This window comes from Spermophilus citellus (genome assembly GCF_964194105.1).
Source record: "Spermophilus citellus genome assembly, chromosome: 10".
In the NCBI taxonomy this organism is placed as follows: domain Eukaryota; kingdom Metazoa; phylum Chordata; class Mammalia; order Rodentia; family Sciuridae; genus Spermophilus; species Spermophilus citellus.
This window is the reverse complement of record NC_138197.1, coordinates 77,867,056-77,883,888: the sequence shown is the minus strand read 5'-3', so window position 1 is coordinate 77,883,888 and position 16,833 is coordinate 77,867,056. Positions and strand designations below refer to the sequence as shown.

Sequence of the window (16,833 nt, the reverse complement as noted above, 5' to 3'; positions counted from 1 at the left end):
TGCATTGTTTGTAACAGGGGAAAAATGGGAACATCTTACTCATCAATAGGGAGAAGGCCAAGTAAACTGTGGTAATAGTTATACGTCACAGTGGTTTTTAAAAAACGAGGTAGATTTCTACTTATTAACGTTGAAAAAAATTGCTGGAACACACTTAGTGAAAAACATTGTAAAGATCCTAGAATATGGTATGGGGTCTATGTATGCAAAAAAGAGTAATACACACATAAGTAATACTTCCGATTCAATTTTCCATAAACGTGTGTAGATACATGCATAAAAGAGGGTCTGCAAAGTTAGGTAGCACCAATAGCAGAGATGACCTCCAAAGAGATGGGAAGGGGTCCAGAATGGAAGAGAATTTGTTAAAGGAAACTTTGGCTTTTATGCATAATGTTTTAACTTTTTTTACAACAAGAAAAGTCCCATACAATCTATAATTTTAATATGAATTTGTAAACATCTGGTGGAAACAAACGGTTAGCCATGACCTGAACTCCCCTCTTGCCCCTTCCTTCTGGCTTACCCCACTCAGGTCAGCCCCAGCATGCACACATATGCAGGCAAGCACAGCTCACATACCTTTGCAGGTCTTGCCATCCGCCTGCAGCTGGAAGCTGCTATTGCAGTAGCAGGTGGGCCCGTTGAGTGTGGGGACACAGTGGTGCTGGCAGCCCAGCCGAGAGCAGTTGCCTCGGAGCTCTGCATAGGAGCCAGAGAGATACACATTCAGGCCTCCAGACCAAGCAGCCACCCCCACCCCATGGCAACCTTCCCCGTCTCCAAGTAGCCTTCAGAAACCACTTCGAAGGGCTGCAGTGTCTGAGAGGGAAGGGGCCTTAGGAAGGAAGCATGTACCATATTTTATAAGTGAGGAAACTGAAACCCAAGGAGGACCTAAGGCAGGCCCAAGGTCACATAGCCAGTTAAGGTTTAGAACCCACCTCTTCCTGCTATGGCTGCTTGGGACCATTGGTGTCCCCATATGGGAGGTGTTCTAGTACTTTGCTGGGGTCAACAGGAAGAGGGGACAGTAAGTCTTATCCCTTTCATGTGTCTCTGGTCTGCACTGCCCAGGGATTAGAATGCTGGCTTCAGCTGAGGGTGAAAAGCTGGCATGGAATCACGTGTGTCCTGGTGCTGGCCTGGAAGCACCCCTCCAATCTGTTCCTTGAGCCCCAGGGACCTCAGAGACAAAACCCAAGGTCCAGGTAGAGGATGCAGAGGAGGTGCAAAACTGGTTCCCTCAGGATCCCTTTCTAATCTTTCTTCTGCTACTGACCCACTTCCACAGGGAGACAGCAGGGAGAGAGACAGGAGGGAGGAGAGGTGGGAGAGCAGTTGCCCCCCCCAAGACCAGCGACCCAATTAATGGCCTTGCGTGGGGCCAGGCGGCTGGGCCACAAAGACCCCTTTGTCCAGCTGCCTTACACCCCCGCCACCCTCCCCACCTAGGAGAGAGAGCCGCTGAGATGCTAAGGCGTTTAAGGCACTAAGCCTGCCAGGAAGAGCTGGGATGGGGGGCCAGGCCCCAGTTATTCTTTCTTTTCCCCCTTCCACCAGAGAGCCCAAATGCACTGCTTGTCCAGCCTCCCCCCAGGCGGGGGAATGTCATTTTCCTGAAAAACTTAGAACTCTTGAGTTTCTCTTCTGGATATGAGGTGGGGGTGAAGAGGCCCAACTTTTGTAATATCAGAGAAAGAAGTCCCAACCCTAGGCCTTACAGGTTCTGTGCTGTTTTCAAAACTAAAAAGGTATTCAGAAGGAAGCGAACTTGGAAATATACCGTCTGTAAGAAGCGGGTATGAGTTGTAATTGCCTATAGCCCCTAAGCCCATTTTCTACATCCCTTCCCAGGAGCTTCAGATAAAATCAACCAAAGGAAAGGAAAAAGATCTTCCACAAACTCTGTTGCTCCACACTCCCTGCCCAAGTGAAAGGATCCAGATGTATCTCCTCCCACAGGCAGATGTTTTCTGACATGTGTATGGCACAAAACACAGGCCTGACCCTCCACCCCTATAAATGCCCCTCCCCCAGGGCTTACTCAGGGCTTCTCCAAGGCCAACTGCTCCAGGCCCAGCCTCCAGGACAGCAGACAGAGGTCACCTTTCCCAGACAGGCAGGGCCAAGGGCTCTGTCACTCCTTCATCTCAGATTCCTCCCCAATTGCTCATGTAATGACCCAGACTCTTCATGCCCCCCAGGGACTTTCAAGGGAAGACTGCAAAGCTTGCGACCTGAGCCACAGGTGGGAAGAAATCTGACTTATCATCCTATTGTTCCCTCCTCAGATTGGATGGTTTCCCATCCATCAACCACCTCCAAGATGTGGACTGCCAGGAAAGGAGGAACCAAAGCAGCTTTCGGACCCTTCCTAGATCTGCAGTTCCTGGAGGCTGCCTTCCAGGGCACTGGCAGGGCAACAAGTGAACAAAACCAGACCCTGACCCCAGCTCCCATCACAGCACCTCTGCTTCTGTTTGCTCACACTCAGGATCACATAGGAAACCTTTTGAAGAAAAGATTCCACTTCTGAAAACAAAGTGTATAAAAACACTGATCTTTCATTTTAAAGATGAGAAATTAGGGTCTGGAGAGGTGGGGTGACTTGTCCAAGCACACACAGCCACAGGGAAATGCCTAGCCAAGTCCCATTGCTGAAGTCCACAGGGCTGTTTGATCAAGCTCCATGCCCAAGAGGCCCAGATGGCAAGTCTGGGCAGGGGACCAGGACAGGCTTCATCATCACTGAAGGCATAAGGATGGTCCTCTGATGGCAGGTGGCTCATCCCACCCGATGCCAGGTTAAGGGTTCATGCATTCACCTGAGATAGAAGAGCATGTGAAAGTGCTTACCTCGGCAGTGGGGCCCCTCATCTGAGCCATCCATACAGTCCTGGACCCCGTTGCAGAGGCGGGACATGGGAACACACAGCTCAGTGCCCAAGCAATTGTGCTCATTTGGCTGGCATCGCTGGGCCTTACTCTGTGGACCTGGGGGCAGACGGAAGGGCTGGCATGACCAAGCTAGCTATGGCAGCTGTCTGGCCAGCTGTTCACTGGGGGTAGGTGGAGTGTGGGGTGAATTGACACAGGGTTTCAGACACCTATATTTTTTAGATCTCAAGAGACCTCGGGGGCTGGTTAGACCCTTCAACCTAGAGCTTTCCTCCACCATTCCCAACAATAGTAATGCATTTGAGAATAGTCAGGTAGAGAGGGAAAACTAGACCTTCTGCAAAGGATCTACTCCTCAGACACTCTATGCCTGTGGACCCCAATGCCTCAAGAATCTACACTCAGCAGGCAGGCTGAAGTCAAGGTGAAAGGCTTTGCTGAGCTCAGGGGAACATGGAGAAGCTCAAATGATAAAGAACACCTCCTTTCCACAGCTCTCCAGGGCATGGAGCTTAGGGAGCAGCACCAAATCATCTAGAACTGGACTATGCATATGTAGCACCAGCTGCATGTGGCTACTGAGCACTTGAAATGAGATGAGCAAAAATTATAAGTAGAAAATATATACTGGAGGGCTGGAGTTGTAGCTCAGTGATAGAGTGCTTGCCTAGTATGTGTGAGGCACTGGGTTCAAGCCTCAGCACCACATAAAAATAAATAAAATAAAGATATTGTGTCCATCTAAACAATAAACTATATAATTAGTTAAAAAAATAAAAAATACATACTGGAGTTTGAAGACAATATTAAAAAAGGCAAAAGATCTCTAATAATTTTCTATGGACATTATATTAAAATGATAATACTTTGCATACAATGGATAAAATATTAAAATAAATTGCACCTATTTCTTTTTCTTTAATGTAGCTACCAGAAGATTTCAAAATTGCATATCTGACTTACAATACATTTCTACTGGACAGCACTAACCTGGACTTCCAACCCAGAGTGGCAACTTGATGGAAGGATTTGAGAAGGGTCAGAGGTTGTGTTCAACTGGTGTGTCATACCTTTGGTATTTTCACAGATACCAGGAGGATGTGTAAAATGGCGAGACCATTGCCCGTTGTTCCCCCCAGCCAGGCAGGGTGTCAGAGTGTGCACATGCTAAGTGCAGATCCACATGGGCCTGATAGGAGTGTATCCACACAAGTGAGGGGCGGTGTGCAATGGATAGTGGCTTGTACTATGTAGTGTGGGCGCTGGGTATATGAGTTTCCACACCCTTCTGTGAGTGAGTCTGGGTTTGTGTGCCTCTGTTAGTATATGTGTCTGGGGCATCTGTTCCAGCTCAGGTTGTTTCTGCCTCCATGTTTGAGAGTGTGGACATGAACTGTGGGAATGTGTCTATGCCTTTGTCTCAGTAGGGTTGGACGTGTCAGGTGGGTATGTTGTGACCATTAGGGATCTGGGAACGTCCATGAGTATGAACAGTAGGGATGTGAATAAGGTGGGGTTTGCACCAAACTGAAGAAAAAAATGCACAAAAAAATCCAAATCCAGCCCCTCTGAATGGCTTTCTTTACTCCTAACACTCGAGCACAGAGTCAGAAATGTGGGGGCAAAGTTGTCATCAGACAAGAAGAGACTCCAGGCCAATACCCCTGGCCCCGAGCCCTCCAGGGCAGGGTGTAGGGGTGAGGCAGGGAGAACTGGTGGCTCCCTTTCTGGCCCTAAAATTATTCCTGATAATTATGGATAGGGGCATGGGGAGAAGATATGGGACTGGAGCAGAATAAAGCCCAGGAGAGAGGACAGGGACCGACCGTCTAGGATCGCCTAGCCAAGAAGGGGAGATGATGCAGGTGGAGACCCCAGAACTCTGCCAGGACTCTGGGGTCCTGCCAGCAAGTTCTCCACCCCCACTGGCAGGGTGAAGGCTGGGCGGGGACCTTTCTCCCAGTTTAAACAGCTGCCTCTGATTACACCATTTATTGGGGGCAGGGGAAGATGGGGTGTCGGGAAACACACGGGGGTTGGGCTTCTGGTACGGAGGCCGAGCAAAAATGTGTGGCCTTTGGCCTGGGAGCCTGAGGTCGTAAAGAGTACCTGGTAGGGCCTGAAGGCCACTCATCAAGGGCCAGGGAGGCTCAAAGCTGGGGATGAGAGGAACGAACTAGAAGGGAAGGATGGATGGCCACGCCATTTCCTTCTGTCAAAGCTGAAGCCAAGTGACTCTGTCCCTGACAAGGTTTCAGGATGTAGCAGCCAAGGGAGAAATCTAAGGTGCCATTTCCACGCACACCCGGCTCCCTGCTGGGAGCCTGGAAGAGGAGGGAAAGGGCAGTTTTAGCTGTGTCATGGACAAACATTGTCACAGAACAAGGTCCACACCAGGCTAAAGAGCAATTGTCCTCATCCCAAACATCTGCCAAAGGAAAGGGATAAGTCAAGGGTTTAGGGAGAAGAATCCAGAAAAGGTACTTACAAATCTCCGGGGCCTCATCAGAGCCATCTGGGCAGTCCCTCTCACCATCACACCGCCAGCCCTTTGAAATACAGGTGATTTGATCTCTGCAGGCAAACTGCTTGGGGCTGCAAGTCTTAGGGGCTAGGGGCAAGGAAGAAAAGGAGAATGCAAATGAAGGGTGGAGGCCAACACTGGGACTCTAAAGCTCCCTAGGAGTCCTCCTTTTTACCAGACATCAGCAGTCTGTGTGCCTGGGGGCTGGGGGTGGCTGGGAGGCATTCCATGACACTATTGCATACCTGTGGCAGGGAAGGGGAAGGATCCAAGGGGATTTTTTACTGTCCCCCCCCACCACCAAGTCTCTTAGGCTGCCGGTCCAGTGTGTCCCTGCTGCTCCTTCTGGGTCAAAGCCCTTGCTGCTCTTGTTACTTACTCTGACCAGACACCAGCTTTGCTGACTAACAGTGATGGCAGGGATATGGAAGCCTGTGCTAACCTCTCTACTTCTCTGCCCTCTAGGACACTCCTGGTCCCTTGACCCATCACCCTAAGCACCAGACCCCCAGGTGGGACTACGTGTGTGTGGGGGGGTGCCTTTGGCACACAGCATAGCTCAGAATGGAATCTGCAGAAGGCCAGAAGGTCAAGGCTGGGTTGAGAGATTGGCTTCTACCTCTACTCTTTAAAGACATGTCTTCTCTTGCTAATTAGACCTGGGGAGGGGGACTTTGAAGATATCCTGAGGTAAAAGGCACCTAAATATTGCTCAGGATGTTAGACTTGGAGAACAGAGGCAGGGGGTTGGCTGGCATGAGCTCTAAGAGCTAGTTTTGGCCCTGCCAACCTGTAGAGTTACTACATCCGAGAATTGCTGGCCCTACCCTCCCACCCATGTCCCTGTCCCTGTCCCCATCCTGTATTCCAAAAAGGAATGACAATGGTGAATGTTAACAGTTAATTCTCAATATTGTGGGCTAAGTATGTGCCGGGAACTGTGGTAACTGTGGTAAACCAGTTCTTTCCATGTATCATCTCATCTAATCCTCTCCACAGGATGACAAAATAGGGACAGCTAACACCACCATTTCACAGAAATTGGGCCAGACTTTCCTAGGGTCACAGAGCTGGCAAGTGACAAAACCAGTCCTCAACCGAGTTCAGCTGACTTCAACAGCGCAGTCCACCCCAGCCTCCATTCCCCCAGGTCCTCAGGAGCCATTTCTGCGTTTCTTCCACCCCGACACAGTGCCATCCACCAGGGTCCTTCACTCCAACCCCAGACTGTGTTCCCAGCCTCCGGATTCCTTGTCAACTTTTCCTTGGTTGTGTTGAGTCCATTTCTATGCCGCTGGCACACAGTGAAGGGCAGCTCTGCGCCAGGCACTGTATTAGGTGCAGGGGTGCCAAGGAAGGGTGATATGCCCACTCCGTACAGTCCCCAGGGAGGACAGCTGTACACAACTAATGCAAACTCAGGGCAGAGACAGAAGTGTATGGAGAGTGTGTCAGGGCTCCAAGGAAGGAGGGAGTCTGTTGGGGGCCACACTGAAATGTCCTCCCTCCCTAGCCCCCATCTCTGGCAAAGGGGACTGCACTCAGGCCCCTGGCCAGAACCAGAGCTAAGTTCAGGAAACACATCAAGGATGGCCAGGCCAGGCCCCCCTCCGAAGTCCCCCTCCCTCCCCCCACCCTGAGCCGGGAATAAAGGCCCCTTGAGGAGGTGGATAATGCCGAGTTCATTGCCCCACTGGGCCAGCTGTGAGGTCTTCCCAGGAAACACAGCCCCCAGCCTAGTTAGCATGCGGAGAACCATACTTCCCTGGCCAGCCAAGCCGCCAGCCGCGGGGGGAGAGGGGACTACAGTGGGACTTAGAGGCAGATGGGATGTTTGGAACCCAGAAAGGGACCTCCAGGCCACCCCAGACCCCATGACACATCTTCCTTTCCTAACCTGGAACTTAACTCATGCCCCTCCTCCTTCCGAAGGCAGAACTTGCAGCCAGGGCCTGAGGTCACTGGTTGGTCACTCTAACCTCCCCACCATTCCATGTCCCAGCCATGGTCCCCCCTCCTTTGGCCCTCATATAGTCCCCCCACTGTCCCCCACCCCCATTTTTGGCCTGAACTCGACAGAGGAAACAGCAGCTGGCAAACTCAGGAAAGCTGGAATGAGAGAGATTCACAAACCAGATGTGCTCTTGCAGAGGGAGGGGAGTGGGGGATGGGAGCAAGTGAAAGGAAGAGGAAGACTCAGCCCCTGTCCCACAGCAGCATCTCCTTGGCCCCAGGGCAGAGGGGTTGGTGGGTGCACATCTCCCCAGCTCCAGGGCAGCACAAGGATCATAGAGAAAAGTGAAGGAACTTCCTTCCCATCAGTCTTGGTGGAGAAAGCCCTCGGAATCTCCTGTGAAAAGGCTGAGGCCTGTCTTTGATTTCCTTCAGGGGGAGAGGGAGGAAAGAAACACATAACCTACTTTGGGGCAGTCTCCACAGCCAAGGGAAGCCTTCTCTGAGCTGGGAAGGAGCTCGGGTGGGGGTGGGGGAGAAAATTTATAATCTGCTTACAGGCAAAGCCGGCCCTTTGCTGAGCCTTCTGCCCCTGAACACAGCACCCAGGCAACCCACCTTGGTGGCCTGCAGCTTTGATAGTGGTCAACGTTGCCCTAAGTTTGGAAGCAAATAATTGCCTCCCCTACCTCCCCCTACCTCATGAGAACAAGGGCTTCCCAATGACCTGAGCTAACACTTTTAAGGGCTGGCTCTGCTCTGGCCAGCCACAAGTCTCAAACACTTTTGTGAATTAACGCATTTAGAGCCTCAAAACCCAGATGAGGAGACGGAGGAGTGATTAGTAACTCAGCGTGTGGAGCCTGATTAAGAAGGGAAACAAATGGCAGGGTGCACTCTGGCACAGAGTGGGAGACAATTGAAGAGTGTGGCCTTCAGGGCCCCTTGGAGAGGAGGAGGGCATGGAGGAGACAGACAAGGACAAGGGTGAGTCAAAGAGAGGTGAGATATGAGGGAGAAGAGGAGAAGACGGAGAGGGAGGAGAGTAAGTGAGGCTGCAGGAAGAACACCAGGACACAGGGCCCGTCTGTTCTCAGCTTTGCCTGGAGATGAATGTGACCGCCATGCTAACTTGGCCAACACCCTCGCACAAGCGTGCGCGTGCGCACACACACACACACACACATACACACACCGCCAACTCAGGCACCCAGCCCAGCCATGGCCCCCAGGGCCACCAAGCTGGAGCCAGGGCAGGAGGTGTGGGCTTGGGTGTGTGTCCAGACACAACACAGACCCCACTGCCCTGCCTGGGCCTTGGCTGTCATCCTCTATCCCACCCTGGGAATTTGGGGGTGGGGAGGAGAAGGGAGGCAAAAGAGGCTAAGAGAAGAGCCCAGGCCTCAACAGAGTCTTCTCCAGAGGGGAGACCTGGGTCTTCGAAATACCTTGGGAGCCTCAGATGAGAGAGACTTCCTCAAGGACTAGGAGACCTGAACACAGCTGAAGGGACAGAGGCTCTCCCTCTGAGGCTGGTGGGAGGTGTTTTCTAAAGGGAACCAAATGTATATCTAAGGGAGCAGAGAAGCCAGGGGTGCCGAGGGGCTGGGGGGCAGAGCCTACAGGAATCTGACCTTTCAAACACATGGGGGTGGGGCAGCAAGGGCCTCCCAGAACCAAACGGAGAGCTTTCCACTGAATTTTATGTATTTTGGGTGTTACTCGGTGGCTCCTTCCCGCAGCTCAGTGAGGCTCAGACACATTTTTGTCATTCCTGCGTCTGGGCCTCTGCTTTGCGGCCTGGACAGATGGACAGATGGGGTGACTTGGACCGCCAAGAGAGGAGAAGGGTCTCCCCTTCCATCTTGAGTCAATATTGACTCAGCAGGACATTAGCCTGACCCGTGACCTCCCTATCATCTTTTCCTTTCCCCACAAATAAAATCCAGACCCCTCAAATGCCTGCAAAGGTCAGCTTATCTCTCACCAGGCCGTTATAAGCCCTCCCACCATACCCCTACATGGCCTTTGCTCACCAGAAGTAAAAGCTTTCAGCTTTTGACCTACTCTCCACATCTTTTTCCTTCAGTTCTCAGACTCTCTTGATAGGAGGAAGTTCTGACATAAGTCTAACCTCCTTTCTTCTAAAATACCTCCTTTCGCCCTGTTGGCCCACAAAAGGTATCAAGTTTCCTTCTTCCAGAAACATTCTAAAACCCATCCCAAAATTAGTGAAAGGAGCTTGGAGGAAAGTGGAGAGAGAACTTCCACTGTTTCCTGGACAATCTGGATGTGGCCAGAGAGAGGACAAATAACTCCAAAATGGTGATGTGAGAGCTAGGGAAGAAGTAGGAAAGACGCCCTATCCTACCTACATAGCTTTTGGGATACCAAACCTTAATGGAGGTGAATGGAGACACACAGAGAAGTAAGACAAGCAACAGAAGGCAGAAAGTCAGGGCAGAAAATGCCATGAAGCCTAGGCAAATAAGAGAGGAACCAAAAGGGCAACAGAGAAGTTCTGGAAGGCCAAGATGACACACATGTGTTAACAAAGGACAGAGCCTGGCACCGTGGCACAACCTGAAATCCCAGCGGCTCCAGAGGCTGAGGCAGGAGGATCACAAGTTCAAAGCCAGCCTTAGCAACTTAGTGAGACCCTGTCTTTTTTTTTTTTTTAAATAGGAAAGTTTAGTGATAGACACGTTCATTTTATTTTATTTTATTTTATTTTTTTAAAGAGAGAGTGAGAGAGGAGAGAGAGAGAGAGAGAATTTTCAATATTTATTTTTTAATTCTCGGCGGACACAACATCTTTGTTGGTATGTGGTGCTGAGGATCGAACCCGGGCCGCACGCATGCCAGGCGAGCGCGCTACCGCTTGAGCCACATCCCCAGCCCCGAGACCCTGTCTTAAATGGAAAGCTGGGGTGGGTACTGGGGATGTGGCTCAGTGGTTGAGTGCCCCTGGGTTCAATCCCTGGTACGAAAAAAGAAAGAAAGACAGGAAAGCAGACAGGCAAAGAGATAGGAAAGGGGCTCAGCCAGTGGTTGCCAAGACAGTGACACAGTTGTCCTGGGATGAACCCAGAGAATGACTACCTCATAAGATTCAGAGCAGGGTGGGGGGCAGCATATATCCTGGCTTGTGGAGTCCTAGCACTAACAGTGTCTGACCCAGACACGGTTTTCTGGAGACCCAAAAAAAATAGGGGTCACTGCCTCCCACAGAGTGGGAGGGAGGGAAGAAGGAAGCTGAGATCTTTAGACAGGGAAGCCGTGTCCTGGGAAAGACTCTTTTCCCCAGGAGCAACAAGAGGGGTGACTGACTGCCTCTCTTCCCTCACCCCTCATCTCATTCTCAGGGAGGCCTTACACCAGTGCCTGAGGCCACTGCACCGGAAACACTCCAGAGCCAACTGCTTCCTTCTCCAAACAATGCAGGATCCTGCTAACCAAGCTGAAATCTGGGACAGAACACAGGGGGGGCAGGCTCCCTGGTGCTCACACTGGCACCACCAAGTCAGGGACCCTTACGCAGTTTGGCTCAGTGGCACCAGATTGTCCAAGGACAGCAAACCCTCCACCCAGAGCTGGAGCACCCGAAAAACTGGGAGTTCAAGGGGTGGGGAGGACCCCCTGAGACTAGAATACTGGGGAGGCTGAAACTACAGCAGGAAGGAAAAGAGTGGCCACAGACGTGTGTAGAAAGGTTTCCCAAAGGTAAGGAAAGAGGGTCGCTTTTTGTTGTTTGGGGGGTTTTTGGTGCTGAGAATCCAACCCAGGACCTGAAGTATGCTAAGCATGTGTTCTACCACTGAGTTACACCCCCAGCCCAGAAAGGAGTTTTGAAGAGTAGGGGGATTTGGACAGGATTTGACTTGGCCAGGACCCTGGCCAACATCCTTGGGAGGCCCAGTGATGGGGGAGCAGTAGAGGGTAAAAGAATTTGGAGAAAAGGGAGAAGGAACAAGATTAGATAGAAAAGAAGTCTTGAGAAGCAACCCCAAACATCAAAATAATCCCCAATGAATTTCTTATCCTTGCTTTGAAAGATAAGGGTAAGGAGAGATGTTTAGGATATCGGTCTGGGCAGGGAGAATATAGTTTGGAACCTTCCTCAGGGAGCCAGGAGGCTAACCCCAGCCTCACAGATCACTTCAATTGCCCACCTTTTCTAGAAGTGGTAATATATCTACTCAAGGTGGGTGTGTGGGATCGGTAGAGAGGAAATCAGCCTTTTTCTCTGAGCTCTTTCAGCCTGGGGGTGCCCTCTCCACTACAAAATATCCCCTGATCGCAGCAGGGTCCTCAATAATCCCTCTTCCTATTCTACAGCCCACCTCTCTCCATCCTCCCCAGTAGCAAGTAAACTAAAGTTTGTCTACTGGAGGAATGACAATTCTTCCCAAAAAGAAAGGGACCCAGGAGGCAGTTTCAGGCACAGAGGGAAAGCAGCAAGGTCTGGGACAGCAGAAAGAAGGAGGTTAAATGTTAAGCCAGGTGAGCTCAGCCGAGAGATTTTCTTCTCTGAAAAGCTTAGAAGGAAGTTCAGTTGCTGCGCATCCAAAGGTAAGAGGACAGGGACATGGGCAAGGCGCTGCCTCTGGATAGAGGAGGACCTACGTTTCTATACAGTTCTCCTTTCCTACCTGGCAGAGTATTCATATTCCCATTTCAGGGATGGAAATACTGGTGTGTGTTTGAGGAAGGGTCCTCTTCTTGGGACTTCAGAGTTTGTCTGAACTGGAAAGTCAGAGATGGACAGGGCAGAGATTTCAAGAAAGGGTAGGGAGACAGCTAAGGAGAACATATCCAGCCTCCCTCATCTAATTATCACGGACAACTCAGTGTGGCAATTAGGACCCCTTTAGGACCTTGCTAGGGCAGCTGTCTAGAGCTCATTCCTGACCTTTTCTGCTTTCCATAGAGACCCCTTTGCTTCTACCTAACTGCCTAACTGCATCTGCCCTTTTTCATGGGGGTCCTGATTGTCTTCCTTGCTCAATTTTTTTTCTTTCCCTCCCAGAAGCAGTTGCACACAAATCTCTCAGCCTCAGTTTCCCTTCTCCCCTCACAGGGCTTTGCACCAGAGAAAAGAACTCGATCCTGGAAGGAATCAAGGGCAGAGGGTGGGTATGTGGGCTGGTCTGGAGGATTTTCAGGGCAGAGCCTCTTTTCTTCTCTTGGACAGATAATTGCTCAGGGTGGTGGGGGGAGGGAGGCAGACAGTCCCCAAGATGGCATGATTGAGGGTCACTGAATAAACTGTTTTTCTGGGCACAGCTGCTTCCTGACCCTCTAGCCCTCTTCTCCCAATCGAAGCAAGTTAGGGAGAAGACATGGGGGTGGGGGTAGATAATCTGGTTTCATAGAAAAATTTTCCTAGTCCAAGCCTGCCATGATTTAGAAGACAGAGGAGGGGTGTATGATGGTAATGAGGCTGTTTTGTCCCTGGGTGAGAGGGAGAAGATGTCTGGAAGGGATGAACCCAGCCCTTTTCAAGTCAGGAACCCAACCCAGCCCAACCCCATGACCCCAGCTTAAAGCTTGGGCAAGACTTGAACTGGTGACTCACAGTAAGAGGAAAAACAGCTGACAGAAAAAGGGGAGAGGGGACCCCATTTCCCCCAAAGGATACAGTTCTAGCCCAAGACTAAGGGCAGTATACAGTGTGTGAGACGGGGTGGGGTTGGGGTTAAACATATTTGCTTAAGGAGCGGAGGAACTAGGGTGGGGGGAGCATAGCCATAACCCCCATCCAACCTCCAACTCTCCTTCGGATCCAAACTGTGATCAAGCCAGAAGTCTGGGAGAAAAAAGCCTCCTCACACCCTCCTACTCCAGACTTCCAGGCCATTCTTCAGCCCCCTTCCCCAATGATGACATCTGACGTCTTTTCATCTCAAAGCTCCCAGGAATTAAGAAGGGAAATTCAAAGTCACATAGCATGCTGCCCTCCCCTGCACCCCCCAACACAGCCCTACCCAGGCTACTGACAGAGGCCTTGAGAAGGGGAAGTGTCCACTTCGGAACCCAGGCGGCCAGCCCCGAATTCTGGACCCAGGCCTCCAAGGCTGCGGGGGCGATTCCACACCCAAGCAGGGGGCCCTCCCTCTCCCCACCTACAGCCTTCTCGGGCCTGTCTGCCCTCTACCCAGGGGGGCACCCTGGCCCCGCGCTTCCCCTTCCAGCCTCCAGAGGCTACCGCAAAGCACCCCCCCTCCGCCCCCTTTTGCTGCTGTACATTGCAAATCTGAATTCCTTCACAATTCAGATGGGGGGTGGGAGGGTGGAGGATGTAGGGGAGGCGGAGGCCCTCCCCAACCAGGGATAGGAAGAGAAGGCCTCTCAATCCCGGGATCAGAAAAAGGGGAGCCTCTTCTCCCTAACCAGGCCTCTGGTCTTTGTTTGAACTGGGGGCTCCCCCCAAGCATCATTGCCCAGGGCCCCCATCTCCCAAATCGGACCCCCATCCCCGCCTCCAGTCGGGCCGTTGCTGTGTCAGCTGGACTGGGATAACAAAAGGCACCCCCTCCCGCGTCTCTCTTCCCCATCCGTACACCGGAGTGGGGGCTGGGGAGGGGATGCCCCCAGGGGTCCGAGGGGGCCGCGGAATCTCACTCACCATCGATAGCAGCCGCGACCAGAGCTGAGAGCAGGGGCAGCAGCAGCAGCAACGTCGGGGTCAGCATGGTGTGGGCTGATGCAAGCAGCAGCCCCCTCCCCTCTGGTCCTGCTACTTCTCACCCTCGCCCCCCCAACTGGGGGGTCCGTCCCCCTTTATCCTGCTCTCCTCCTCTTCTCTATTTTTATTCTTTCCTTCAAGCAAAGAGCACCAGGGTGTGGGTGAAGAGGTAGAGTTCCAAGCCACTCCGGAGGGCCTGATGACGGGGGTGCGCCCCCTGCCCCCAAATCTAAATCCTTCACCCCCTGCTTTACTCCTCGCTCCTCTTTACCCCTCCCCGGGCGAAGCTCACAGCCCCATCTCGGAGCCGCCTCCGGCTGCAAAAATGCACAATTGGGAGGAGGCGGGGTGGGGGGTGGGGGGCGTGGACCGGGTGGGGAGCCTTTGGAGGGGGCCTGATGGAGCTCTAGGGGCGCCCCTCGTTTCCGCCTCCTCAGTGCACGGGCCTGGAGCTCGCACCGCTGTTCCTCGGACTGAAGTGCCGTGGGGGGGGGGGACTGAGGGGGGAGAGGGAGGGGACGGAGACAGGAGGGAGGGAGGGAAGGGGCGGGGAAAGAAAAGGGGGGGGGAGAAAGAGCTACGCGGCAATCCTGCCAATGCGCATGCGTCGATTTGGCGCGCTGCCCTGGGGAGGGGGAATCGGAGCCGCGACGAGCTTCGGAGTTCTGGGAAGCGGTCCGAGAGTGGGAGTCCCGGGAGCCCGCTAGCCGGTTGGGGTCCTGGGGCGCCCTCTCCGGTGACTTGGCCCTCTCCCCTGCGCTCCAGAGGGCTGAAGGGGCTAAGGCTGGTTGGGGTAGTGGGCGAGCAGATCTGAGCGTTCCTCTTTGAAACTCGGTGTCATACCCTAGGCTTTCAGGCCCTCGCTGGAGGGTCCAGGAGCGGGTGTCTGGGATGAGACCCGATTTCCTCGGGGGAACGGTGACTGTGCTTCCCCCGCCCGGAGTGGGGGCAGGGACCGCCAGTTGGTGGTGGAGATACTCGGAAAGGCTGAGCTTTGATTTGGAGACTTTGTAAAACCGGGACCGGGATTGGGGCCTGCGGTGGAGGGGGGCGGGGTAGAGGAGGGGCCGTGAGGGCCCGCCCCCACCTCGCTCCGGGACTCGGAGTAAACAGGGACACCCGAGGGGACACGCTGGAGCTTGTCTGCCCGCCTAGGGCTCGGGGATGGAACCCACCTTGGGACCCGCCCCGCCTTGCTCGCCTGGCACCGGGCACGGGAGGGGCAGGCCCTGGTTTGGAGGGAGGTGAGTCACCAGCGGGTGGGGTTGAGGAAGGGCCACCCCCTTTTAAGTCGGGCTCATTTATTTTTTTGGTATGTGTGTTTTATTCCTTCTGACTGGCTTCCCACCAAGTCGAGGTTTTAGATTCCGAGCAACGGGGATTTGGAATAAGAGAAGGGACTCTAGACCTCCGCTTTCAGGCCTCGGTTCGGAGGGGGTGTCTGCTGAGTGCTGGACCTTTGTCCCCGGGCTCAGCCCGATCGCGAATAGTCTTAAGTCCAGAAGGCTGTGCTTTAGGGCGGGTGAACGTGCTTCTGGCCACTGCCCCCTTCTGGGCGCCGTTTGAAGCTATATCCTTCAGAGTTCAGGGAGACCGGCAAGCGACCTCAGCTGATAGAGGTGTGACATTAGAGTTGAGGGACAGTTGCACCAACTTTCTCTCTCTTAAGTTCTGGTCAGGGAAGGGCTTTCACTCCAGTCAGACAGTGGCACAAAGAGAAGCAGCAAAGGACTTGTCTGTTAATGACAGTGAGCTTGACCTTTCCCCCAAACCAGAGCTTTGTCCTGGCTCTCTTTGCTCAGGGCCATGGTCACTTGACATTAGTCTTCAGGTTGGAAACAGACTTTGGCTAACTTGACAGAGTCTTTCTTTCCTATATCCAGTCGAACCAATCTATGCTTAAAGCCTGTCAGTTTTTCCCCTTTGAAATACATGTCGGATTTTCTGTTTTAACTGTCAGAGGGTTTCCTCCAGCAGGAGTGGGGTCTTTTTCCTTCTTTCCAGCCTCTATGGCCTAACACAGTGCCAGGCCAAGCAGAGACTGTCCAAATATTTTTAATGGATGCCTACTATGTGGGTTTCTATCAGGACTCCCACTCATAGTGTGGTAAAGTGAGATCTTGTTGAAGGTGACCTCAGGCAACTTTGTCAGGAAAAAGATATCTGGAGCAACCATGTATATGTAGCCTAAGTATTGTGAGGGGTCTCCCCCTAGCTTTCTTACTTACACAAGTGAATTTTCCTAAAACTCCATCTCATGTGTGTCTCTTCCTTGCTGACAGACCTCTACCGGGTGTCGGTAGTGAACTGAACTGTGAACTTTTCTCCCAGTCATGGCCTTCTAAAATCTGGTCTTAGCCACTGTGTTAACATTTACCTCACTTGCAACCTCCCAACTCCTGCTAGCTCCTGAATGTGAATGAGTATTTATTTTTATTAAACTTTGCATTGCAAAAAAATAATAAAACTTAGTGGCTAAAAAAACCTCAGTGTATAGAAAGGAAGAAGAAGGTGAAAAGGCAACTGCTCACTCTCCATGGATCCCATTCTTCACCTCCACCCTCAACTAGCAGTTCATTGAGGCTCCTCCCAGGAGGGTTTTTTCTTAAATGATATACAAATATAAATAAATATCCTTTAAAACTACAAGTGAACTCATATATATTGTTCTTGCAATTTGATTTTTTTCAATTAGTTGTCTTGATCCCTTTCCATACTATGTATGCATCTAGCTGACACTTTATATTAGCTCCTTGGAATCTCCTTG

The 16,833-nt window shown here is 52.1% G+C and overlaps 1 protein-coding gene across 2 annotated transcripts in view; it reads right to left on the bottom strand.

Annotated features, from left to right (window-relative positions):
- LRP1 (LDL receptor related protein 1) overlaps positions 1–14,366 on the bottom strand; it is an 80,770-nt gene extending 66,404 nt beyond the window's left edge. The window contains exons 1-4 of one of the 2 annotated variants that reach the window (XM_081309660.1): positions 14,007–14,366; positions 5,390–5,512; positions 2,860–2,997; positions 583–702 (exon numbers count right to left, since the gene is read on the bottom strand). In XM_081309660.1, coding sequence (XP_081165786.1) covers positions 583–702; positions 2,860–2,997; positions 5,390–5,512; positions 14,007–14,073 — 448 coding nt within the window. In that variant the 5' untranslated portion in view covers positions 14,074–14,366. The remainder of the gene's footprint in view (positions 1–582; positions 703–2,859; positions 2,998–5,389; positions 5,513–14,006) is intronic. The other variant, XM_081309661.1, reaches the window with a different exon arrangement.
- Positions 14,367–16,833: the final 2,467 nt, after the last annotated feature.